This window comes from Tenebrio molitor, chromosome 7 (assembly GCF_963966145.1).
Source record: "Tenebrio molitor chromosome 7, icTenMoli1.1, whole genome shotgun sequence".
In the NCBI taxonomy this organism is placed as follows: Eukaryota; Metazoa; Arthropoda; class Insecta; order Coleoptera; family Tenebrionidae; genus Tenebrio; species Tenebrio molitor.
This window is the reverse complement of record NC_091052.1, coordinates 2,750,072-2,773,852: the sequence shown is the minus strand read 5'-3', so window position 1 is coordinate 2,773,852 and position 23,781 is coordinate 2,750,072. Positions and strand designations below refer to the sequence as shown.

Sequence of the window (23,781 nt, the reverse complement as noted above, 5' to 3'; positions counted from 1 at the left end):
GCTTTATTAAACCTCTGTGTTGACGGAAAATTTGACTGAAAAGACTGCATTTGAAAGTTCATCGTGAAGTGTGTGACCTAAAGACTTTGGATTCGCTCTGTTTTGTTTTCTCTACCGGCATCAGCAAATTACTCAGAATTATTGACATAATACAAAATGTATATCTTTGGTTAAGATATTTAATTCTATGAATATTAATAATTCGTAAAATAAATGGTTTAAATATAAATCGAAGCTTATGTTTCTTATTCATTACCATCATCAATTCATTCGTCGCGTTTAAAAATCCAGTAAGTATGGTATTTGAAAGTGAATATTTTCGACGGAAATTCATTTTCAGCTGAACAAAGGCGATTCGTTTGATGCGCCACTGGTATGATGTCATTATATTTTGACAGCTCCGATGTCAAATATAAACATGAAAACCTAACCTGAACCTGTGCACTTTAGCAGTTTAAAATTTTGCGCATTTAAATTTAACTTCCACACAACTTGGCACGTATAGTAGTTAAAAGTGTTAAAAGCATCAAAGCAGTCGTATTTTAATGATGGCATCAGACTCGATTTGTAATTGCAATATGCCAACAAAAACCAAAATAAAAGAAACGATTGGTTTTGTCGGCGGTGGAAACATGGCAAAAGCAATATGTGAAGGAATGGTGAGAAAAGGTAACTGGTTTTTTTATTTCTTCAAAATTTCAATCAAAACGCCTAAAAAAAATTCCAGGATTAGTAGAATACAAACAGTTGTTCATATCAGGACCTCACATGGAAGGTCTACAGTCCTGGCATAATTTGGGAGCAAAAACGACAACAGAAAACGGTGCAGTCGTCGCCGAATCCGACATAATCTTTTTAGCTGTAAAACCCCACATTCTTCCAACAGCTGTGGCTAACATTTATGAAACTTTACGAAAACCAGTGAAAGGAAAATTGTTTGTATCAATTTTAGCAGGTGTTACATTAGAGGCTTTAGAAAATGTAAAAGAAACTATCAATAAATTATGTAATAATGAGTGGTTCAAATTTCAGTGTTTGGCGACTTTGGAGGGTTCACGCGTTATTCGCGTGATGCCTAACACTCCTATGATGGTAGGAGAGGGGTGTACAGTTTTTTGTCCTGGACAGAGAGCTAGCGACGATGACATACTTTTGGTCAAAACAATCCTGGAAACTTCAGGAGTTTGCATGCAAGTTCCAGAATCTCTGATTAATGCAGTGGGAGCCCTCGCTGGCAGCGGCCCCGCCTTTGTATAAAATTTGCACCATAAATTTTATATCTTACGTAAATATTATCTTAACAGGTTTATTTGATAATTGAAGCTCTCTCCGACGGCGGTGTAAAAATGGGAATTCCGCGAAATATGGCAACGCAGTTTGCGGCGCAGACCGTGCTTGGAGCTGCTAAAATGGTTTTGGAGTCGGGGAAACACACGGGGATCTTAAAAGATGAAGTTTGTTCACCAGGTGGTACAACAATCACAGGAATCCATGCTTTAGAAAAGGGTGGAGTGAGGTATTTTCGTTCGAAATTAACTGTCGCAAAGTTAACTTTTTCTAATTGGTGTAGGGCCGCTCTAATGGATGCCATTGAGTCCGCGGCAAAAAAATCTGCAGAACTTGGCCAGAAAAAAACATGAAACTTGCCTCTAGTAAAAAAACTCAGCCTAGAATTTTTATTTATTTTTCTAACGGGTAATAAATGAGCAATATTGTACACAATGTTCACGGTTATGTTGAATTTTTAAATTATGCAAAGGAATAATAATTGAATACTAATTACTATGACGTCAAATCATGACAAAAAACGTATTTGAAATAGAAGGTAGTTAAATAAGTGTGAACACATTTTTTTTTTCTTACATTGTACCGAATTTAAGTGAAAAGGTTTGTCAAAGTAGTAAATATAGGTATGGCAAAATAAACAGTTTTATTGATTTACCCCTTGCGGCGCCGCCACTGACGAAGTTTATTTTAAAATGAATACGACGCCGGGAAGGCTGCGTCTATAGTCGTTACGCATCGTCAACCTTCCTAATTTCTAACCGCAAAAGCACTTGTTTCAAATTGTTGTGCAACTCGGTACCTTGACCATAAAAAATATGATTTCTCTTAATACTATCATAAAAATCCCAAAGAACTGTTTTATGTGAGTATAGAAAATTATTGGGTGTAAATTTTCAGACTAGTACCTAAATGTTTGGCACGAGCAGTTGCCAATAAAATTAGCTGTTAATTAGAACGACACGATTCATTCGATATTTTCAACGATAAGTTTGCTAAATGTTTGATGTTTAATATTTAATTAAGACGTTCCAACAAGTCCATTAAAAATATTCCAATTTTATATGACCTTTTCATTTTATGTATACCGTTTGGTTGGCTGACTTTTTACTTCAAGTTTTTTGGTCAAGTGGGCAACACTTCGGCACAAAAACTGTTAAAAACTTCTCACTTTTATGATAATTTGCTTTTCTAGCGAAAATATAAAGAGAGCACTGAATGAAAAAACATTTTGCACAATAGCTCCCATTAAGATTAAACAGAAAATTGGTTTTATTGGTGATGGCAAGATGTCAAAAGCTTTATGCAATAGCATCGAAAACAAAGGTTTAATCAAGTATTCGCAAGTATACGTTTCAAGTCCGTACGTAAAAAATTTGGATGTTTGGAAACAGCTTGGCGCCAATGTTACAACAAACAATAACGAGGTGGCCCAAAAATCTGACATTATTTTCTTGGCGGTTAAACCTCACATGTTGAATGTGGTGCTTGATAAGCTAATTCAAGATTCAAAAATTAACACGATCAGTAATAAGTTGTTTGTGTCGATTTTAGCAGGAATTACTTTAAAAGAATTAGAAGAGGTAATAAGCACTTTGCTGCTTATTCCAAATGACACTCACGAACGCGAACTGATTCTAGAAAATGCAAAACTTTCAAGGTTCAAGAGTTATAAGAGTAATGCCCAACACCCCAACGGTAGTGGGTGCAGGCTACACCGCCTACTGTCCCGGCCAAAACGTGACTGAAGAAGATTTATCTCTTATCAAATCAATTCTGGAAGTAACGGGAGTATGTCAGTTGCTTCCAGAAAAAATGATCAACGCCGTTGGTGCAATATCAAGCAGCGGACCTGCTTTTGTATTTATTGTGTTGTGGTTTAGACCCTCTATTTTATTTCGTTTTTCAGGTGTATTTATTTATTGAAGCCTTGTCTGACGGCGGTGTAAGAATGGGTCTTCACCGCGAAATGTCTACCAAAATTGCTGCACAAACTGTAATGGGTGCTGCTAAAATGGTTCTAGAAACCGGCAAACACATGGGTACTTTAAAAGATGAAGTTTGCTCCGCAGGAGGGACAACAATCGCTGGTGTACACGCTTTAGAAAAGGGCGGAGTGAGGTAATAATATATTATGCAACAAGATTTATAAACGCGGTACGAGTGTAGCGAGTGTTGAATAAGACGCGCGACTAAAAAGTTTATAAACGTCAAATTATGTGTCCAAAAAACTCAAGCCGTGTTTAAAGAAACTTCCAGCATGTTTAATATGCCGAAAACGCCCGAACAATCGTATTTAAAGTGACGTTTTGTACACTATTTGTCAGTGCAGAATGTGGCACTGTAGAGAATTGAGTAGAAAACGAATGTAGGTGTTTGCATCACAAGTGAGGACAGTAAACCACTTTCCTCACTAGTGAGGGAGAATTCTTATAAACATTGACAAAAATAATAGTCTATTATTCAATGAGCGGATAATGATGGCTATTACTCGTGAGAATGTCATACAAATACCAACTCTACCTCACCTACACAGTTGACACATAAATTTTTGTGCATAGTTCCCATATTTATCCACAATCATTTTGAATCACCCAATACTATATCACAAAAAAAAAATGGTTGGGTCTTGATGATTTGCCAGTCATAACAAAAAATGTATACGTACAGGTTTATTTTTTATTATAAATGATTGTAGTCCAAGTAGGCGTAAAAACTGAATGAAAAATTTATGGTTTCCGCTCCATACAAAAAATTATGAATAAGTGAATGCACGCCGTTCACACACAGAAGTTAAATTGGTTACAAAACAACTCAATATTCTTAGATTCAATCGTTAAATTATGAAGAAATAAATAGAATTCTCATCACCGCACTTTTCACTTAAAAAAAATGACACTGACAGTAACAAAAATTGACAGTTCACAGCGAGGCGGCAAAAATTTCATAACATGGGCATGGCTTGCTTCGACTACAATCATTTATAATGACCCTGTACAACTTGGACCAATAAAATAAACACCCCGAAATATGTTTGCAAGTTAATCAGCTGCAGCCAAAATAGCCTCCTTCAACGTTATTATCTTCAACAGATAACTGCCCTTTAATTTCATGTGGAGGACTACTCAAGACAGTTGTTTGTAGACATAACCCATAATAATTGCGTACCTTGTTTCCACCACTTTAGTAACACCACATAAAATTAACAATTTCGCACACAACACTTTTTAGTTTTCCACAACACATCCGCTTTCTGCTGTTGCCTCTAATAAACTAAAGTTTTGTGTAACCTTAAAAAAAGCCATCACAAAAAACGCAAATTACGTAAAACCATCAACTTATTTAAAAAAAACAATGCACAGACGTAACCCGGGTCGAGCGGGAGTATGACTTGGCAACAGTGGCTCAGTGGCGCCCCCAACGGTACCCGAAATCGCCAATACTTGATACCACTGCATGAAAATTTGCGATTGGATTTCATAAACTAAATATATAGTTGCAGTGAGTTTTGAAATTATTATTCAACGGGCCGTGGGTAATGAATCGTGTTATCTAATGAAAAACGCCTTAATAATTACAGTATTATCCAATAGAAGTAGAAAACAGACTTTTTTGTTGGACACTGTCAGAATTTGAGAATTAATGTGTCCGTATTAATGTGACGTTGAAAGGGCCAGTGTAAAACTCGTATAATTAGGTCACTCACTATCGCTTGTGGTCCAAGTTTTGTAATCGTTTTTTAATGAATCTCGTTCCACACTTGCATTACAATAAGCTATTAACAATTCGACAGTTTTGAAGCAATTGATTTTTAGGGGCTCTGTAATGAATGCGGTCGAAGCAGCAGCTAGACGAGCTGAAGAACTTGGAAAATAATTTAATTCGCATTTTACGCGATGAAAACCACTAAAAACTTAGATCCAATAAAGAAGTGGGTCCCAGGTCCGCTTTACTCAGCACTATTATTAAACTTTATTTTTATGTAAAATGTCCATTATAAACTGATTTTTGTAATAAAATCGTGACAATAGTTTGAATTAATTTCTTCCACCTTCCACGGTCGAACCATAAACAACATAATTTCCCAATAATTATTTACAGATAAAAACAAAGTTTTTAATTTTAAACTCCCTACCTTCCTTACTATCTATTACAACAATAACGTCAAAGATAATACAAATAATTTTATCAATGATCGCTCATTTTTCCAGAAACCTTTGCACGTTGCCACCTTGTATATTTACTCTATTTACAATGAATACTTACTTAACGATTATGTTACCGATTTCTGGTATTTATTTCGTTGTGATGCTTGTAATACTATTTGCTTTTGAAAAATCTAAAAGACACTATTTAAAAATGATCAAACAAGGTAAGACATTAGATGTAGACTCTTCTACAGTAAGACATTTTATTAAACACTACAACTTTAACAGGTTACTTCTTTGTCTGGAACAATAAAAGTTTTGTAGGAATATCGCCGGAAACAGCTGATATTCGTAATTATAACAATATAATTTTTGCACATTAAATATTTGTATTTTTTAGTGGGACTAACAACACGAACAGACAATGCAAATTAATTCACCTTATCTCACAGCAGGTTGCCTCATTCATTTCGACTTAATTTCTGTGTGGCCGATAGAGACTTAGGCTGTCATATTGTGATTATTGTTTTAATTCTTATCAATAGATAACAAGATAACATATTCATAACTTAGTTCTAGATATACTGTAAAATAATGATACGGTAAAAATGAAGTTTTTGTAATTATCGAGATTTCATATTCAGTAAAAATGGAATTGTATTTAATCGTGTTATTACCAATTTCGTCGATTTTTTTGTTGTGCATGTTAGTATTGTTAGTTCTTTCAGAAAAGGTGAAAAAACAAACTTTACATATGATCAATGGAGGTAAGTATAAAAAAGCACAAGCATGAATTTGCCATATCAAGAAAATACTTTCTAAATAGGTTATTATTTTATCCAGAGGGGTGACAACTTTTTGGGAATACCGCCTGAATATATCGAGGAAGGTAAGCATTAATTCAAATAACTATAAAATTATAATTACATGTACAAACTATTTATTTGCAGCTGGTCTTGCGAACAGAATAAACACAAATAACAGAAATTAAAATTAGTAAATAAAACACTCAATATTTTATTTGTCAGTTGTGATCGTCAGTAATCTTAAATTGGAAATAACGTCACTTTAAGAAGTTATAATTACAAATTCATGCTGTGAACGATTTGTGTGAAATTTTTGTATACAAAGATGCAATAAACTATTACTTGACTAACTTTTATATTAATTCATTGTTGCCATGCAATTCATTTTGTATTTGTGTCTATACTTTTCAGTTTACATAAAACAGAAATATTTTGGTACGTGAAAAGATATCTGATCTGTTAAAATTGATAACGATAGATAAAATCGAAATGAAATAAATATCTCAGTCGGCAAAAAAGATTACGTACTTAGTTGTCCGTTTGTTAACGTCGTACTCCAAAAAACAGAAATAATGAGTAAATCATATTTCGATGATGACCCTTTTTCAACAAAGGGTTACGAATGGGGCCCGTCAACTTATTTTTCTTTAAGCGTCATAGTTATGTTCACAATTATTTTTGTATTCGTTGAAGTGCAGAGACGAAAAATGTTAACTTTGCTGAACAACGGTAATGAAAATAAATTCTGTAAGTTATGTCGAGTTTCATGTTGTTTTTTTTTAGGATACTACTTTGTGGAAGAGTTTGTCAACTTAAAACAAAAGCGTTTGGTACCTGTGCCTCCAGAAAATGTAGACACGAGTGAGTTAAATATATTATGATATTGTTGCGAGTATTAACAACTCACTTTCTAGGCGATCCTCTATATCCCCGAATAATTAATCCAGCACTGATTCAACAAAATACGTGCACATGTTGTGTTTAATAGAGATTTGATTTAATAAGCTTGTTTCCTTAAAATATTTCAACTATTGTCTAAGGTGGTTTCAAAAATAAACACTTATATGCTCAACAAATGGGTATTATTATCAAAAATCTTTACAATTCCCCCATTCTCCAAATCCAGTAAATGTATTCTTTTTATTGCAAAAATAGAACCAATCTTTGTATACGTTTCATTACTTCTTTTACTATTTTCTTACTTGTCATAGCCAATAATGTCTCCTGATAAGATTCTACAGAAATAAAACAAACAACATCAATCACAGGAAGTTGTACTCGAGAAAGACTAATAATTTTTTAGTTCAAAGTAACGTGCGCCTGCTTTTTACTGATTATAAGTTATTATAATGTTTACAAGTATTTGCAGAATGTCACTTAAAAACAAGATTTTATTCTTTGGTTTTTTAATAAAGAATTTACGTAGGTAGTTGTTTTACAACGTATTACTGCGAAAAAACTAATTTCCGTTACCTTATCAGTGACAGTAACGAGAAGTGATAAATCAGCTATCTACCTACAGAAATTGATTTTTTTCTGATTAACCGAACACTACACCCAAAGAAACAAAATAACCTGGTGAATTCTTGTGCAATAAAATGGACAAAACTTTCAGCAATACCGCTGCTGCTATCTGCGGAGGAATAGCGATTACTGAAGTGGTTTTCGTCGTCATTTATTTATTTAGGGTAAATTTTCGTTTAAGAAATCAAATTATTTCAATGGGTAAGTACGTTGTTAATATTATCTGCTCATTTTTTTAATTGAAACTCTTTTAGGGAGGCTTATACCAACTATCCAAATGGTGGTTGTCGGAGGATCAATTCCACCCAGCCAAGTAGTACAAGTTTGCCCACCACAACCACAACAAACTATGACACCCTATTCATCCGCACAAGCACCGCCACCGGCACCACCAGCAGGTAAATATGGCCATAATTTGTATTTTTTACACCGCCGGTTGACTGTTACGTGATGTTCTTACCAAAACTATGATATACAACGTGTCTCAGAAATAAATACATTTTTTTCCTAAACCTTGAAATTTTGGCACAAATTTCATTACCCGCCGCCAATGGGGATTATTTGCTTCGCCGACGTTGATAAGCGGAGAAGAAAAAACAAATGCAAGAAAAGTTTCACTTGTTTTTTTTGCTAACTAATGCACAGCAGTTAACTGCTACGCCCGTTACTGTGACCTATAATGATAAGTGTGGAAGAGAAAAAAGAGAATTACCTATATGGTAGTTATTAAATGAAAACAATTTTAATAATAAATATTTTAAACTGATCCTAATGAATCGCCCATACCTAAGATAATGACAAAATGTCTCCTAAAATTAGTATATTAATCCGTAAAAATTTTCATGGAGTAATCAGAGTAATCACTAATCATTATTCAAAGTGACCGCCGTTGTTGTTAATACAATAATGAAGGCGCCGACGAAATGATTCTTCCACTCTTTCCAACATACCTGTTATTGCGAATTGTGTGTACCCCCACAAGAAGAAGTCGCACGGAAATTCTCTGGGCTCGAGGAACACTCCCGCACACTTCACCATACACTACACAATATCTATGTATTCACTATTCGAAAATAAACGCACCATTTTCACAAAATTTGAGCTCGAATCACAGAATCAACACGTTAACACCTGACTGAGTCGGATAAAACTAACTAAAAATGTAATCCTCTTCACCTCGGCCGCAGAGCGAAAAAACTTTATTCTAAAAACACAATGTTTTGCTCTGATTTTACAAAAACTATTATTTCACGGTCACTGTCATTGGGTTAAATAACTACATAGAAAATAGACAGCTCGTTAATTTATGAGGGCGTAAAACACTGAAATGAAAATTATATTTCGAAAAAATGGTAGGTACATAACAATTTTGGTGTTCTTGACGAGATCTGCCACTGGTTAAAATTAATGTACTTATTTCTGTGACAGGTTGTATTTTATACACACTAGTACTAAATATTTCCAATTTTAGGTTTCTATCCACCGCAAGATTATCCGCCGCAAGATTATCCACCGCCTTATTCACTGCACGAACAAAAACCCTAATGTCACATTATTAGACCCACATAAGTAACTTTATTGTTAACTTAAGTATTGTTAACTTTATGTACAAAATCCAAGTACGACATAATAATAATAAATGTATTAACTCGTCGAAGCTGACTCACGTTGTGGTGGTGTTCCAAAAGCTGCATATTCCACACATCGGGATGGATCAGTGGGGTAATACTCTTGACATTTAGTCATCAGCCGCTTCAGACCTTGAATGTATTTTCTTTGAGTTTCGTCGTTCATTACGTGGGCAACGTTTTTTGAGAAAATCTTTTCGCGACCTGTACGAGCGTGGATACCAACCATAGTGACTCCGATTGGCCAAGGTGCGTTGCCGATGGCCATTTGCAAATAAGCGTCGCTCGCCTAAAAAATTCCATTAATCCGATAATATTCACAAAGAATTTTATTCAGTTTTACTTTGAGATAATTTCTGTTCAATAAGTGAACGACGATTTCTGTTAAACTGTCCGAAATATCTTCTGGAAGTGTGAACGCTTTCAGTTTTCTGAGGAGAGGCTTGAGATATTCCTGGGTTTGGGTGTACGTGGCGCCTGCCAGTTTGCCTTTGGTTCCTTGTTTTTCTTCGGAGGAACGGTCCTGCAGCTGTTCTTGCCATAGTTTCAGAATAAACTACAAAAATGTTATATTCCCTCATATTTTTAATACACATGAATAGATATGCTATTTTTTGCACGACCGAATGTATTTAATAATTGAATCGTAAAAGAAATGTATGCAAAAAGACAGCAAAACAGGGCATAACGTGGGTGAATGACACACAGCAAGCTGTCAGGCCTATATTATTCAATACAAGTGGTTGTAACATTGAAATAAACGCAGAAATTCACTTTTGTTTGTGTGTTTTCAAGGGTACTTTCAATTTTCCTGTTCATACATTACGTTGCTGCTTCTTTGACACGTTATGTAACAATCTCACTTTCAATAAATTAACTGAGGTACTAAAATGACATTTTATGCAAGTCTTGTAAAAAAACTTCTTTTTTCTTTCTACATTAGTCTTTGATAACAATCAACAATCTCAGGAAGTTGCGTTTTAAAATTTATGATCTTCGGAATTAAGATATCCAAACGAGATGATTCATTCACTCAGATAAATATTTTTAGTACATTTGGCATTAAATTAATTCCAGTAACAAATTTCAAATAGTTGAGTTTACTGAGCAAAGAAAATGACTTAATATGCATTTACCAATAATACAAAAATTTGTAAATACATTATTAATATCAAGTATTAAGAGTAATGTTTCAATATTGAAAGTCATTTATTCTCAACAATCGAAATATTTAGATCAGATAAGATAAAGAACAGTTTCATCAAGTGTTTTATCATCATATTGTTTAGTGTAAAACAAAAATGGTCGCGGCCGATGACGACGCTCCAGTTGCTTTGATTGTTTTGGTGGTAGTTTTTTATTTGGTTGGGTTTTTAATCGCCCTATACATAAGACTATCAAAAATTGTTTTGATACGAAAAATCAAAGAGACAGGTAAAAATAAACACGTCACGTGAGTTAAAACACTAATAGAAATATTTCAGGTCGAGTTATATCTCTATCACAAACAATAATGCAAATGTTGATGCAACAGTTACAGGAACACCAAAGAACGCAAGTTTCACCGGCAACTGGTACGTTTCTTTAATTATGTAATGATACAATTCTACAGTAATTCTGATCCGTTTCAGGTTTGCCGCCTCCTCCACCATATACGATAGAAGCCCCGATTCCACCCCCGATTCAACCAAATGAACTACCGCCCCCATATGTAGAACCTCCCCCATATTCAAAATAAATATAATTGTGACATGACGTTTCCAATCTATATACCTTAATAAAGTGTACAATGACAGTCATATCCCGTTCCCGTTCGCCGCGTCCCATATCCTTAGCCATCTCACGAAGCTCGTCATACGTTATAGAAACATTTTTTTCTTTAGCAACTGACTTTGAATTCGCTTTTGCATCTTCAGAATTTGCCAAAAGTTCATCAAGGTATGCTTGATCCACCTGTTCCATTGCTTCTTGAAAATCATTGCGGAAACCCTTGTTAACTTCAGGTTCTAAGAGTTCGCATAATCGCAACCGTTTGAAAGCGTCGACTTCTGTCTCCCCAAAAAACAAAATCGGCTCGGAACGGTCGCGTAATCGCGAGATGACCTCACTCCGGGGCAGAATACTGTGTCCCTCCATTTCAGATTCTGATTTATTCCCTATAATTATGGCACATATTTGAGGACGTCTCTAAAACGTGAACTGACAAGTTCTACCTTCAGGAGTTTGTGTAGAATTAACAGAGTCCTCATTTTTATGTGTCCCATATTTTTCACAATACTCTTCTTGCTCTTTAGCTAATAAGTCTCCCCTTTTAAAATATTTTTTATTTGGCGCCTGAAAACATTATTTTGTGTGGCTTTAAGGTAAAATTATATTGTATGACATAATTTTGGAAAAATTTGAGGTGGTATAATACTCACCAATATTTTTTTTTCTTCGAGTAATTTCCGTTTTTTTGCTATTTCGGCTTTTAAGATATCCATTTCTGGTTCTTATTTTATATTTTTGGCAGAAGTAACACCATAAATATTTTGTTATTCTCAATTGTTGACAATAAAACTTCTTAACCTACAAATTGGTAATTGTATAATTTATTTTTTTTAACGTTGGACACACTGTTTGATTTCCGCCTGACATGCGGACCAAGTGTTCTGTGTGCGGACCGATCAAAATGAATGAAGAATGATCACGCTGTAGCTGTAGTAAAACTGACAACAATGCACTAGACATTGACCCTATTTATAACCTCAAACTTAGAAAGACATAACTTAATCCAACAGACAACTCTACTACCAAATTAAATGCAAAATTTCCATGGCCTGCCAATATACCAAAACAACGTGAATGCACTTTATTTATTTGCAAGGAATGTATTGTAGATCCACCAACTCAAATACTGTCAGGTTGGTAGTAAACCTGGTTAGAGTTTTATAATGGCGGTAAATTTAACTAGAAAAATGCTTGAAGTTTATTTAATTAATTTTATCGATATGAATTACCTAACGAATGTTAACTTGACATAAATGTAATATATTGATCTTCTTATTTATAAATTTGAGAAGTAAATTTTGTGATCGACTGTTTAGGTTTTGCAAACATAGAAAAAAAAAGAAACAATAAAAGAAAAATTCCAAATTGAAAATTATAGCTCGTTTTTGCCGTCGTAAACGTCTTTTTCTATCTAGATTGAAATTCGCCCGTCGTACTTGTTATGGAGAGTGAAAAATAAAAATGGGTCGATTCACCTTTCGTAATAATATAATCTAAAGTTAAGCACTTTACGACTTTTTAAATGCAATCGATAAATGCAGAGCAGTGAAGTTGGTTAAATGTACGCAGGCGCTCTACAATCGTGTCTTGAACACTTCCAATAAACGGTATCCTTATGAGACAAAACTCACCCATTGTATATTTGGTTGACTATAGCACAAAGCAGAATATTAAGTTTATGGAATAAATATATCAGCTGATGCTGAAACATGGCACAAAACAATACGAAAGTGTTACTCGGTTTCGAAGATGAATTAATCACCGAAAAGCATAAGAATCAAATTAATTTTACCACCAATAAAATTGGAGGAAAGCCTGTAAGTAGTGACATTACCCCAACTCAAGACAAAGCAAATTTTGTATTTTCTGTTGCTAAATCATTTACCACGTGTTTTTCATGAAAAATAATTAATTATGGACGTTGTGTCAATTGGTTTTTGCATTTTTATTTTGATGTGTTGAAAATTAAAAAAAAATTTTTGGAGGAGCTGGGATTTGAACCCAGGACTTTCAGCATGCGAAGCAGACACTCTACCACTGAGTTACACCCCCTACAATAAGTGTCCCTGTAATAAAGGATTTTATAGAGCATTTTATTTTGATTTTTTACTTTATTTTTACTAATATAATCATATATTTCCAAAAATCATAAAAATATTTAAATTTAAATTAAATCAACATAAAAACAATTTTCGTTTCATAAAATTCGAAAATATGTTACTATCATCAATGAAATCACAAAACATGCTTTATTTCTTGTTTATTGCCTTTATAGGATGTCCCTAGCAATATAAAGCTTGAATCGCCAATTTGCCCATTATGCCAACTGCCGAGACCTTTAGTGATACAAATTTATGCTCCCTTGGATAATTCTGCATACCACCGAACTCTTTATTTATTTGCTTGCATAAATCCCAATTGTTGGAATCAAAGTGAAAGGTACGTTGGCACAATTTTGTTTGAAGAAAAATGACACTCAATTTGCATTTAGTTGGATTTGTATCAGAGTACAATCTCAAGAAAAAATAATTGAACATGAAGAACAAGCGGCAGTTGCGTCCAACACTAGTGTCACCGATTGGTGTGCTGATGCCGACGACTGGGACGATAATAATGCAAATATAAAGGAAGAAAATGGAAATATGATCAACAATGTTGAAAGAGTTTCTGACGAAGACGATGAAAGTTGCAGTTTTGAGGAGTCGATTCGGACAGGTTTAGGTAACTTGACCGTTGATGATCGAAATGCTAATAATGGGGCATTCGGTAAGTAAAGAACTACTTGAGTTTTTGTTTTTTATTGTAATCACTTTTTACAAATACGGAACAACAAAATTGGGGACTTGCGCAACATACATTCTTCAAATATGACCATCAAACAATAAAAATGATAAACAACATGTAAGAAAAAATATATTATGTGAAAATAGTCCTAATATTACATCACAATACATGAAAATAAGTATTCATATTTAACAATGTATAATTTCACTATTCAGTGGTTTGTAAAAACCCTGTGTTAAATCATAATAAAATAAATGAGGTAGCACATGCAAAAACAAAGAACAAAAAGGTACACATGTTACCTCATACTAATTGAATTCATAAAATTATCTAACTGTGTTTTCTTTGCTATGTTTCATTAAAAAGTGGGATACATTTTCATAAGTCAAAAATGTGATCATTGTAGCAGGTGTAACACGCAACAAATTAGTACCTAAGCCCTTATAAAAACCTCTCCACCCTTCAAATTTCCATGTTTGTGTGATACAGTGTAATGATCCTTTATAAGAATAGTGTTGATTTTGTAACCTGGCTCTAACAACTTGATATGGATAAGTTGTTCCAGCTGCCACAATTTTTGACAATGCAGCAAATGCAAGATATTGCATTGTGGTCAATTTCGTGGATATTGGCAAGTTGTAGTAGTTGTTGTGGGCGTTTTTCAATTCTTCATATACCATAAACTGGACGGCGCCGTGCGATACTCCAAAAATCCCAGGAATTAGTCCCTTGTAGTACCCCCTTATCCCCTCTTGATGATAAATTTTAATCAAAGCGTCGATCATCCCCTTGTATTGTTGACTTGATCCTCCTGATCCATATTGTAGAACTAGTCTAGTCTTGACAACCCACAAGGGGTTTGTTATAAATAACGTTACCACCCCAGCTTCAGAAGCTGCCAAGAGATGTTGACCCGGTCCCAGAGCCGTGTTCGCATTGCCTTTTTGTATCCAATTTTTGAGAGTAGAATAAAATAGGAAATATAACCCCCACGAACTTCCAGCTCCCCAAACGTTGGGAGTTACACCGCGATACAAACCGTAGAAGCCTTCCTGACGGAATATCGTAGTGAATGCATTCCATATTCCTGTGTATTTCGGTGTCGCAGTAAATTTCCCATCATTGACGGCGAAGCGGATCTTGATCACGTCAAGGGGGTGCAGTATTAAAGTAGAAGTTACACCGCCACTTATACCGGCTATAAAGTGTTCATATTTGACGTGACTGAAAAAACTCACGTTATTTTTAAGGCCGTGGGAGGCCATTTCAGCCCCGAGACTCATGGTTACATAATGAAAAATTTAATTGCACAATAAAAACGCCACATATTAACGCAGTTACTTTATCAGAATAAAATTTGAGGTTAGAAAGTTTATTGATCATTGAAAATGTAGTAACGTCATCGTTGATTTTACGTTTGCTCAACACTTCATCGCAAGTCCTCGGTAGTATAGTGGTCAGTATCCCCGCCTGTCACGCGGGAGACCGGGGTTCGATTCCCCGCCGGGGAGGCTTTTTTTATTTTTTATAATTATAAATTCTTAAATAAAATAAGCAAAGATAATATTATAATTTGTATGAGACAATTTTGCTTTTAGGGGGTGCTGTCGGTAGGCTTCACTCTCCCTCCGCTACAGCAGAAATCGAAGGCGACGAGGGCGAAGTGATTAGCATCGACAGCCCCATTATGCCCCAGCACGACATCGTCGCTCTTTTGCAAGAAGTTACTCCTTTACCGCAAGATCTATGCCAAAATATTCACGCCGATCCGAGAAAATCTTCCCTGTTTCAGTTTGTATCCTCTTTTATGAACGTTTGGGAAGAAACTGCTTCTGCATCCAACATTAGCGACAGACATGTGAAGGAACTGTTACAAGAATATCAGCAGAAAAACGACGATTTAAATTTAATGAGTCCAGATAGTGGAGGTGCATCTGCGCAAATCACCGACAACGTTTACGAAAAATACGAAAAGAGCAATCCCGCTCACGGTGATAAAATGTTCCATCACTTCCTTTCAAAGATACAAATGAATCCTACCCAGATCTTGAGATATAATAGAGATGGCGATTCTCTTCTTCTCTATCCATTGCAAGGGTTTCAAAACAAATGCAGTTTTTGTCAGGGCGATGTGATATTTGAATTTCAAATTTTGCCGACGATTATTCCCAAATTAAAATTGACCGGGGATGCCAAACAATGTTCAAGACTGGAATTTGGTACTGTACTGGTGTTTACGTGCCGTAAAAGTTGTTGGTCCACCGACACGAATCTGAGACATGAGACTGTGGTCGTACAATCAGAAATCTATTGAATATTCACGCAATAATCTACATCACCGCAGCTTATTATAGCATTTTCTCTATTTACTGAATCCCATTCTCTTAAATTGTTACAAATTCAATTTAATAGTCAATTAGGTTTTGTTTTTATGTTGTTCTGTAGAACCTACTCGCAAATATCTTGAATGTGCCCTCTACGAGCACTGACGACAACTGCGAACGCTGACTTATCGACTTGGATATTTAATATTCGTTTTTTGCATATCGTAATGAAAGTGGCACTTTTTTTTACAGGAAAAAAACGTAGAGAAAGTAGTACTTTTTTACATCCATCTCCTTGGAGATGATTGTCAAAGCATACCTATTTTTTTGTTGTCATTTTTTCATAAATCCTTTTAGACCAAATTTCTCAACTTACATCGATATGCAAAAAAATAGTGTGCACCTACAACACGTTATGAAAGTCTCTTTTTTCACTTATTTGCAAATTCATGAACAAAAGTATGACTTTCATAACTAGTTGTATAAATACAATTGCGGTCAAAAATAACTGGGACAGTGTGTTACTGTAGACACTTCCAAGCTAATTCAAACTCAATATGTTTGGAAGTGTCTACAGTAACGTGCTGTCCCAGTTATTTTTGACCGCAATTGCAACTATTTCAGGATTGTATTTAGCTGTCCATTTAAGTATAAAATTTCACCCCAAGACCGGACCGAACTGAACGTAACATCTGAAACGTACTTTCACATTTTTAATATACTTAGGTCAATTGACAGTCGGAAGTTGTTACTGAATATTTTACTTTTGTAAAAATACGATATTCTCCCAAGTATACAGTTTTGTAGATGATAGACACGAGAAATATAAACAAGTTGACATAAGTAAGACGATTTATGCACTTAATATTTACTGAGAGTCCTTACAATTTTTTTTTGATCGACTTGAATTTCATCTATTTTAGCAAGTGACGTATTTTAGTGCATTAATAAAGTTATTCACATACATTTACGTGTGACATTAATCATAATAAAACGTTATTTACAATTACTGTTGTCATTTACTGCCAACTATGAACACAAATACGATAACTATCATGTTACACAAAGACGCAATAAAATAAAAATAGGTTGTCATTATCACAATCAGAGTTACGAATTAAGTAAAATTATGGCGGTATTGTATTTTCTTTTAACGCAGACAAATGTTAAGTATTTCTTCTTGGCACTCTTATTCGGATTATTCTCCTGTTGTCTGATGGATGAATCAAATCGCTTTTACGCCTCCACTCTTTTCGTTGATGTTCTTCGCGTCTACGTTTCCTGTCAACATAGTTGATCACGCAACTAGTTGGTATCCACAAAAGCGCCGTAACTAATACAACAGTTCCTACAATATTATCTCGTAGGAAAAGCAGAACTTTATTTATGTTAATATCTTCAATAATATCCCAAAACCTCTCGACGACATCTTGTACAGTTTTCTCACAGTGCCCCTAGAATACGATTTGTTAATTTGACTCGTGGTTATCGCAATTAATTCCTACTTTATTGCAAAAGCCTTGAATACACGGTGTTCCATCCGCAAGAATATCGTGAGGATCAACTGGAGAGCAAGTTTCGTTGATATTCGACCGGCAGCATCGCTTGCACGCGTCTACGACTAAAACCACAAAACTCCACCCATCTGACCTCAACGCAAACTCAAACACTTACTTATGTCGCACATGCAACTTTGCATTCCCTGCGTTTCACAGTACGGAATGCATTTGCCCGCTTTACATTTTCCGCGTTCTTGACAATTTGTGTCGTCGGCCATCGGAGGGCTCTTCGGACAATCGGGCCGATCTCCGCTACATTTAGATTCTTGTTCGCAAGTAGCGTACTGCGCTTCTCTGCATTTCACCTCGCTGTTCATGTACTGACAGTTCTGACAACACGGTGAATTCTTGTCGCTGCACACCGCCTTCGGTCGCAATTTACAATCTTTATCGCAACATGCGTCGTTGTCTTCCGTGCCCAGAAGGCCGGCGTCACATTGTTCGTCACCCTCCACACGCAAGTTGCCACAAAAACTCTCCTCGGGCTCCGAGAAACAACGGCCAGATTTGGCTTGAAGGACTTTTCTTATAGAGCGCAAACTGCACGGAGAAAATCTCTAAAATTGTGATAAATAAAAACGTTGTTACATATTAAATTACTGTGATGTAATTCGATTTGTTTTTGTATGAAAATGTTACGTACTTTGTTGTTTACGTCATATCCGCTAACGCTGTAGGTGTACATGAGATAAGAACCCCCTTGACTAGCACTGGGCGAACATTCGGGTATGTCTGGGTCATGCTCAGAGCCCCAGTTATGACCAAATTCGTGAGCTGTTACCAAATCTGCTTCTCTTGTAATAACTCTTTGGCCGTAATGATTGCGACTTGAACTTAAACCAGAGTTCAAGTATAGAGTATAACCATTTTTGAAGTATTCTACAAAAACTATCGTATCAAGGCGCGTCTAATTACATAAATGTAATGTAGGAAAAAAATCACAATACAAAAACCACGAAGTTACAACAATGTTTTAAAACCTTTACCACAATAAGCAACAAAAAACATTACATTAATGATATCACAGTTGACTTTAAAATTTTTGAGATATTCTATGATCATATTTTACGGCTTCTGGACACTTTGTTTTTCAAAAATAAGATGCAAAAGGCGAGTAGGTACTTTTTAAATTTAAGGGTAAGATATTGGTTACGGTTTTAATAAGTTACGGCAATCTGAAGGGATAGAACAAAGAAATTTTTAGCTAAATTGGTAACAAGAAAATTAGTGTGTGAAAGAACAAATTAAAAAGTTTATATGAAAATAGCAGTTAGTTGTGAAAGTACCTGGGGTGCAGATGCCCCCTACTGAGTTGCGTCTTGGAGATCCTACATAAGCTAGGCCCAAAATACCTCCTTCAAATTTAAGATCGGTAAACAAGTGGGCCAAACAGAAGTCTTTATGTGTATATTCCCTGCTGAAAACCTACACCACAACACTGTTAGTACAAACATTAATGGAAACTACATATAGACAAAAACAGAAAAAGCAAATTAATAACAAAAAGAAATGATAATAACCCGCAGTACAGATGCCTCCATGCGATAATCTTCTAGGTGAAGAAATGTATGCCAAGCCTAAAACTACAGACGAGTCTCTAGCTAGAAACGTTTGGTGTGTGAATAAATGTGCCAAACAAACTTCCTTATTTTGTGTGTTGCGTGAAAAAACCTTTAAAACAAAAACACAAATTCAAATAAAAACAAAACAAATAAAAAAAAACGGTAATGACTCGGTGACGAGTTACCTCCAGCAAATTCCTCACGTCCCATTTTTCTCTTATCATGTTATAGTGAGCTTCTCCAGCTTTTATTCTAGTCGGTTCGCTGTGGACTACAATTTTTTTTATTACAAAACCCATACCTTTGAATCCATCAACTTCTTGCCGATCTTGCCAAATAGTGTCGTTATAAATTTTATGTACGCGATCGATTAGACTTATCTGTTAAAAAATCAAGAATCATATTTATTACATGATCTGTCTATCTTATACCAAATAATTAATTGTTGTTTTCGTATTGCTGGCGCCCATTTCTTGGAAAAATCTATAATCGGCGACCAACAAAAGTGGACACCTCGTTTTTGTTGGAGTGTATTCGTACTGATCTACTTGTCTTTTATTTCTGTGATGTTGGGATGTCCACTGGTGTTGCTCTTCAAATTCATCTTCATCACTGTCAAGTTCTTCGCCCTCCTTTACGTAACCGCATATTCTTGGACCGACTTGACCAGGAGGTAAATTTTCCCGGTCCCAGCTGAATTTTACGTCTGACTGTTTGTACACGACCATCGTTCTGTTATCCAAATGAGATAAATGACGCCAAGAAGGCTATCAAAAAATGACATTCAATATTGTACTTTTCATTTTATCGTTAATTTTACCTCAACATGGTAAATTTCGTCTGGTAAATGAATGCTACCGGTCATAACACCATCTTCCATATGTAAGCTAACGTGGGAAACCGTCTCTCCAAAAACCCGCCCGTCATAAAAATCGTCATGATCTAATAATAAAATTGGATTTTCAAATTTAAATTGAACGCCACTTCTCCTCGACTAATTCTAAGAAACTTAAATCAGTCAAATCAATCATGATTTTTAAATATGTATTTGATAAAGAGTAAACTTCAAACGTAATAGTATATGTATTAAAAAACGAGTTTCATAAGAAAGTGTTTATTCCCTGAGTCCAAGTTTATAAAACGAGTCTCGCGTTTTATAAAGGTCAAATGGAATAAACGCCGTATGAAACTACTTTTTTTATACGCTGTTTTCTATTTTGCACCTTTTCAGCCGTTTTTAAATCAAAAGTAAGAATTTTAAAATTGTGGGGAATTTTATGATTGAAAAAACAATTGAAACACTTGTCGACTTTGGGATATTCGCGCGTATTGGCTGACGCTCCCAGAATCCTCTAGATTTTAGAGAGGAGTCTGGCAGTACCAACATAATAACCGTAAATTTTACTATCGGTAGAAGGTAGAACCGCTTTCAGCTGTTAGTGCTGTTACGATTTACGATACTGTTTTTTGGTAACAGCTCTGTTATGAACGGAAAATAGGAAAAAGCATTTTGAAGAAAATATTAGCACCTACTGAAACTTAAAAAAATATTACAGAAATAACTTTCCTATGTGAACTGAAGTCTCTTTTCCATCACCATCAACAGCATAAGCTTTAAATTTAGAATGTAAAACACTTCTTTTGGGGGTCAAAATGAGACGAAAATCTCTCCCAAGAGTATTAAAATTAACTTCCTTGATTTTATTGAATGGATGAGAGCTCTCTGCGATTCCTCTTTTCACAATTTTGTGAGTTATATCATCTGCATGAACTGTCTCAAAATGTTTTAAATTTTTGTAAATCGATCCTAAAAAGTGCATCTGCATGATTCAACATTCATATACAAAAAATATTTGTATTACTTACCTCTTGCAAAAACGAGTAATGAAAATAAAACAATATTTAAAAAGAGTGAATCCATTGTTTCTTACGCTATTCAAATACACAACATAAGCATTGTAAATTTACGTAATTACGAATTATCTATGCAACACCAAGGACGTATTAATTCATATCTCAGGATAATTTGTAATGGGAATGCCATTATCAATCAATTATCATAAAACAGCTGTCTTCTTTCAATTCAGCTGTCAGTGTCACTTTTTATTTCGAGAAAATCCCCAGTTCTTATCACAAAAAGTACATGGGTGGAGCTAAATCAACACGGTATTGTAAAGAAATTTCAGTCACGTGCTATGTTCTTCTACATATCAATGTCAAAATTGCACTGACGTGTCTTTCTTTACACTATGCGCATGTTTTCTACAATCGCAAATGTCAGCGTTTTGTACCGGTGTTCGGAACGTGATGGAGTTGTCCGTAAAAAATTTTAAATTTCATACTTCAGTCGTAACATTTTTTGCCGTATTAACCGTATTATGTAGTTCAGAAGTTCCAAGGCCTCGTGGGGTTTCTTTATCTAGAGCATCTTTATACAGCCCAGACCGGAATTTTTTATGTTTTGATAACAGCAAAACCATAGCATTTAGTCAAGTAAACGACGATTATTGTGATTGTCCAGACGGAAGTGATGAACCAGGGACGTCAGCTTGCCCCAATGGAATATTTTACTGCGCTAATGCAGGTCACAAACCCTTAAATTTAGCCTCCAGTCGTGTTAATGATGGAATATGTGATTGTTGTGATGGCAGTGATGAGTATGCAAAGTACACTGTCACATGCTCAAATATTTGCCTACAGTTGGGGAGACATGCAAGGGAAGAAGCTCAAAGAAAAGCTGAACTTATAAAAGCTGGTAAACATCTCAAAGCTGAGCTTAGTCAGAGAGGTATTTTGTACAAAGTTAAATAGTTTCTTTAAGCCAAGAGATCTTTTGTAGGTATCCAGAGGAAAGAAGAGAAGAAGGAGAAATTGGTAGAACTACAGAAAAACAAAGATGAAGCTGAGAAAGTAAAAGCAGAGAAACAAAAGCTTAAAGATGGAATAGAAGCTTTAGAGAATAAAGCTTTAGAATTATATCGTAAACTGGAAGAAGAAGAAAAGAAACAGAAAGCTGAAGCAGAGGCAGCAAAGAATAGAGTAGAAGCAACAGAAACCTTCAATAAATTTGATTCTAATCAAGATGGTTTAATTGACTTATCTGAGTTACAAACAAGACAAACATTTGATAAGGACAGAAATGGAGAAGGTGATATAAAATAAAATCTCTGATTTTTTTTTTATTCAATTATATTTTATTACAACTTTTATGTTTTGTTGTAGTATCTGAAGAAGAGGCTAAATACTTCTTAAATAATGAAGAATCTGTTGATCTTGAAAAGTTTATTACTGATGCTTGGCCTAACATTAAACCCTATTTAATGATGGATGCTGGGCTATTTAAACCACCAACAACTGAAACAACTCCTGGTGAACTTGAGGATCTTCAAGAAGGAGAAGAGGATGAAGAACATGATGATGGCGCTACTGATGGAGAAGAAGAAGAGGAGGAAGAAGAAGAACCTTACCAACCAGAAGAGCAAGTAGATGAACCTTCTAAAGCTTTACAGTATGATGAAGAAACACAGAAAATAGTAGATCAAGCTACATCAGCTAGAAATGAATTTGCTGAAGCTGAAAGAGCTGTAAGAGACATTGAATCAGAGATAAAAAGTATTCAGGAATATTTGGAAAAAGATTTTGGTCCAGATGAAGAATTTGCAAGTTTAGAAGGTGAATGTTTTGATTACTCTGATCATGAATACATCTATAAGTTATGTCCATTTGAAAAAACTACTCAGCAGCCTAAATCAGGGTCTGCAGAGACCAGATTAGGTACTTGGGGTAGGTGGGATGGTCTAGAAGACAACAAATATGAATTCATGCTGTATGATAGAGGACAATCATGTTGGAATGGTCCTCAAAGGTCTTCTAAAGTGAAAGTTGTGTGTGGTACAGAAAATAAAGTGACTTCAGTGTCTGAACCTAATAGATGTGAATATCTTTTTGAATTTGTTACACCTGCAGCTTGCAGAGAGTTATCTAATGATGATGATTTACATGATGAGTTGTAACATTCACTTTGATACTTGTAATACTTAAAAGTTTGTAACTTTTTATATAATCAATAGTGGTCTGTATATTTTTTCTAGAGATGAAGGAATTTACAGCAATTGTAATAACAGACTTTTGACTATAAAAAGCTGTAAAATAATTTGTAGTTGGTCTTTATGTTTGTGGACATTTTTATTTTTTCATTTAGTAAAAGTTTTTGTGTGGTGGAAGATAAGCAGTGATAATTGTAAGACCAAGAACCTTGTTATCAGTTACGAGTTCAATTGCTATTTAATAAAACAATTTAGATACGATTTTTATGACTTGTTTTCGATGCTAATTACTGTTTGTTTTGGACGTTGATCGATACTGTTGAATCATTCAACTTTTACGCTGACG

At 35.0% G+C, this 23,781-nt stretch overlaps 8 protein-coding genes and 2 non-coding genes across 14 annotated transcripts; 6 read left to right on the top strand and 4 right to left on the bottom strand.

Moving 5' to 3' along the window:
* The first annotated feature begins 386 nt into the window (after positions 1–386).
* On the top strand, positions 387–1,925 carry LOC138135943 (pyrroline-5-carboxylate reductase 3-like). The gene is made up of 5 exons (XM_069054945.1): positions 387–669; positions 728–981; positions 1,033–1,251; positions 1,305–1,516; positions 1,571–1,925. The coding sequence occupies exons 1-5, from the start codon at positions 546–548 to the stop codon at positions 1,638–1,640; spliced, it is 879 nt and encodes a 292-aa protein (XP_068911046.1). The 5' UTR covers positions 387–545; the 3' UTR covers positions 1,641–1,925.
* Positions 1,926–1,947: 22 nt separating this feature from the next.
* LOC138135942 (uncharacterized) lies at positions 1,948–6,588 on the top strand. Its single transcript, XM_069054944.1, has 9 exons — positions 1,948–2,149; positions 2,480–2,867; positions 2,926–3,144; positions 3,194–3,405; positions 5,100–5,656; positions 5,721–5,783; positions 5,833–6,199; positions 6,259–6,321; positions 6,383–6,588. Exons 1-5 carry the CDS (start codon positions 2,103–2,105, stop codon positions 5,158–5,160), a joined length of 927 nt encoding a protein of 308 aa, XP_068911045.1. The 5' UTR covers positions 1,948–2,102; the 3' UTR covers positions 5,161–5,656; positions 5,721–5,783; positions 5,833–6,199; positions 6,259–6,321; positions 6,383–6,588.
* A 1,102-nt stretch (positions 6,589–7,690) lies between these two features.
* LOC138135948 (uncharacterized) lies at positions 7,691–9,415 on the top strand. The gene is made up of 3 exons (XM_069054951.1): positions 7,691–7,963; positions 8,017–8,160; positions 9,234–9,415. Exons 1-3 carry the CDS (start codon positions 7,837–7,839, stop codon positions 9,305–9,307), a joined length of 345 nt encoding a protein of 114 aa, XP_068911052.1. The 5' UTR covers positions 7,691–7,836; the 3' UTR covers positions 9,308–9,415.
* Prp18 (pre-mRNA processing factor 18) lies at positions 9,310–12,000 on the bottom strand. The gene is made up of 5 exons (XM_069054941.1): positions 11,811–12,000; positions 11,604–11,724; positions 11,164–11,546; positions 9,734–9,946; positions 9,310–9,679 (listed from the first exon to the last, which is right to left on the bottom strand). The coding sequence occupies exons 1-5, from the start codon at positions 11,871–11,873 to the stop codon at positions 9,407–9,409; spliced, it is 1,053 nt and encodes a 350-aa protein (XP_068911042.1). The 5' UTR covers positions 11,874–12,000; the 3' UTR covers positions 9,310–9,406.
* Positions 12,001–12,760: 760 nt separating this feature from the next.
* trus (programmed cell death 2 like trus) lies at positions 12,761–19,770 on the top strand. Its single transcript, XM_069054933.1, has 4 exons — positions 12,761–12,977; positions 13,436–13,599; positions 13,652–13,926; positions 15,543–19,770. The coding sequence occupies exons 1-4, from the start codon at positions 12,870–12,872 to the stop codon at positions 16,256–16,258; spliced, it is 1,263 nt and encodes a 420-aa protein (XP_068911034.1). The 5' UTR covers positions 12,761–12,869; the 3' UTR covers positions 16,259–19,770.
* On the bottom strand, positions 13,141–13,212 carry TRNAA-CGC (transfer RNA alanine (anticodon CGC)). The gene has a single exon. It is a non-coding gene; the product is annotated as a tRNA-Ala (tRNA).
* LOC138135940 (solute carrier family 25 member 32-like) lies at positions 13,943–15,333 on the bottom strand. Its single transcript, XM_069054943.1, has one exon. It carries the CDS (start codon positions 15,225–15,227, stop codon positions 14,271–14,273), a length of 957 nt encoding a protein of 318 aa, XP_068911044.1. The 5' UTR covers positions 15,228–15,333; the 3' UTR covers positions 13,943–14,270.
* TRNAD-GUC (transfer RNA aspartic acid (anticodon GUC)) lies at positions 15,384–15,455 on the top strand. Its single transcript has one exon. It is a non-coding gene; the product is annotated as a tRNA-Asp (tRNA).
* Positions 17,103–21,462, bottom strand: Tace (ADAM 17-like protease Tace). Of its 5 annotated transcripts, none has more exons than XM_069054916.1 (10): positions 21,256–21,462; positions 20,960–21,196; positions 20,210–20,334; positions 19,821–20,156; positions 19,575–19,769; positions 19,348–19,498; positions 18,471–18,706; positions 17,943–18,384; positions 17,774–17,889; positions 17,103–17,722 (listed from the first exon to the last, which is right to left on the bottom strand). In XM_069054916.1, exons 1-10 carry the CDS (start codon positions 21,308–21,310, stop codon positions 17,435–17,437), a joined length of 2,181 nt encoding a protein of 726 aa, XP_068911017.1. In that variant the 5' UTR covers positions 21,311–21,462; the 3' UTR covers positions 17,103–17,434. The 5 variants fall into 5 exon arrangements, with proteins under 5 accessions (XP_068911017.1, XP_068911018.1, XP_068911019.1 ...); XM_069054917.1 differs by lacking the exon at positions 19,348–19,498 and adding an exon at positions 19,114–19,252; XM_069054918.1 differs by having other exon boundaries at positions 20,960–21,209; positions 21,256–21,456.
* Positions 21,463–21,541: 79 nt separating this feature from the next.
* GCS2beta (glucosidase 2 subunit beta) lies at positions 21,542–23,696 on the top strand. Its single transcript, XM_069054922.1, has 3 exons — positions 21,542–22,177; positions 22,229–22,537; positions 22,612–23,696. The coding sequence occupies exons 1-3, from the start codon at positions 21,664–21,666 to the stop codon at positions 23,400–23,402; spliced, it is 1,614 nt and encodes a 537-aa protein (XP_068911023.1). The 5' UTR covers positions 21,542–21,663; the 3' UTR covers positions 23,403–23,696.
* The last annotated feature ends 85 nt before the right edge of the window (positions 23,697–23,781 follow it).

Excerpts from the sequence above, each read along its gene's own strand:
- Tace (XM_069054916.1), bottom strand. The coding sequence starts at position 21,310 with ATGGATTCACTCTTTTTAAATATTGTTTTATTTTCATTACTCGTTTTT. Across the intron at positions 18,707-19,347 it reads TGGAGGCATCTGTACTGCGG|AATACTTCAAAAATGGTTAT; the intron begins GTTATTATCATT and ends TAGTTTTTGTAG. Across the intron at positions 18,385-18,470 it reads GATATGACGTAAACAACAAA|AGATTTTCTCCGTGCAGTTT; the intron begins GTACGTAACATT and ends TCACAATTTTAG.
- trus (XM_069054933.1), top strand. The coding sequence starts at position 12,870 with ATGGCACAAAACAATACGAAAGTGTTACTCGGTTTCGAAGATGAATTA. Across the intron at positions 12,978-13,435 it reads ATAAAATTGGAGGAAAGCCT|GATGTCCCTAGCAATATAAA; the intron begins GTAAGTAGTGAC and ends TTGCCTTTATAG. Across the intron at positions 13,927-15,542 it reads TGCTAATAATGGGGCATTCG|GGGGTGCTGTCGGTAGGCTT; the intron begins GTAAGTAAAGAA and ends TTTTGCTTTTAG.
- LOC138135948 (XM_069054951.1), top strand. The coding sequence starts at position 7,837 with ATGGACAAAACTTTCAGCAATACCGCTGCTGCTATCTGCGGAGGAATA. Across the intron at positions 7,964-8,016 it reads AAATCAAATTATTTCAATGG|GGAGGCTTATACCAACTATC; the intron begins GTAAGTACGTTG and ends AAACTCTTTTAG. Across the intron at positions 8,161-9,233 it reads GCCACCGGCACCACCAGCAG|GTTTCTATCCACCGCAAGAT; the intron begins GTAAATATGGCC and ends TTCCAATTTTAG.
- LOC138135943 (XM_069054945.1), top strand. The coding sequence starts at position 546 with ATGATGGCATCAGACTCGATTTGTAATTGCAATATGCCAACAAAAACC. Across the intron at positions 982-1,032 it reads CATTAGAGGCTTTAGAAAAT|TGTTTGGCGACTTTGGAGGG; the intron begins GTAAAAGAAACT and ends TTCAAATTTCAG. Across the intron at positions 1,517-1,570 it reads TTAGAAAAGGGTGGAGTGAG|GGCCGCTCTAATGGATGCCA; the intron begins GTATTTTCGTTC and ends TAATTGGTGTAG.
- LOC138135942 (XM_069054944.1), top strand. The coding sequence starts at position 2,103 with ATGATTTCTCTTAATACTATCATAAAAATCCCAAAGAACTGTTTTAT. Across the intron at positions 2,868-2,925 it reads CTTTAAAAGAATTAGAAGAG|AAAATGCAAAACTTTCAAGG; the intron begins GTAATAAGCACT and ends AACTGATTCTAG. Across the intron at positions 3,406-5,099 it reads TTAGAAAAGGGCGGAGTGAG|GGGCTCTGTAATGAATGCGG; the intron begins GTAATAATATAT and ends ATTGATTTTTAG.
- Prp18 (XM_069054941.1), bottom strand. The coding sequence starts at position 11,873 with ATGGATATCTTAAAAGCCGAAATAGCAAAAAAACGGAAATTACTCGAA. Across the intron at positions 11,725-11,810 it reads TCGAAGAAAAAAAAATATTG|GCGCCAAATAAAAAATATTT; the intron begins GTGAGTATTATA and ends TAATGTTTTCAG. Across the intron at positions 9,947-11,163 it reads TCATTGTACACTTTATTAAG|TTTATTCTGAAACTATGGCA; the intron begins GTATATAGATTG and ends ACATTTTTGTAG.
- LOC138135940 (XM_069054943.1), bottom strand. The coding sequence starts at position 15,227 with ATGAGTCTCGGGGCTGAAATGGCCTCCCACGGCCTTAAAAATAACGTG.
- GCS2beta (XM_069054922.1), top strand. The coding sequence starts at position 21,664 with ATGTCAGCGTTTTGTACCGGTGTTCGGAACGTGATGGAGTTGTCCGTA. Across the intron at positions 22,178-22,228 it reads AGCTGAGCTTAGTCAGAGAG|GTATCCAGAGGAAAGAAGAG; the intron begins GTATTTTGTACA and ends GATCTTTTGTAG. Across the intron at positions 22,538-22,611 it reads TAAGGACAGAAATGGAGAAG|TATCTGAAGAAGAGGCTAAA; the intron begins GTGATATAAAAT and ends GTTTTGTTGTAG.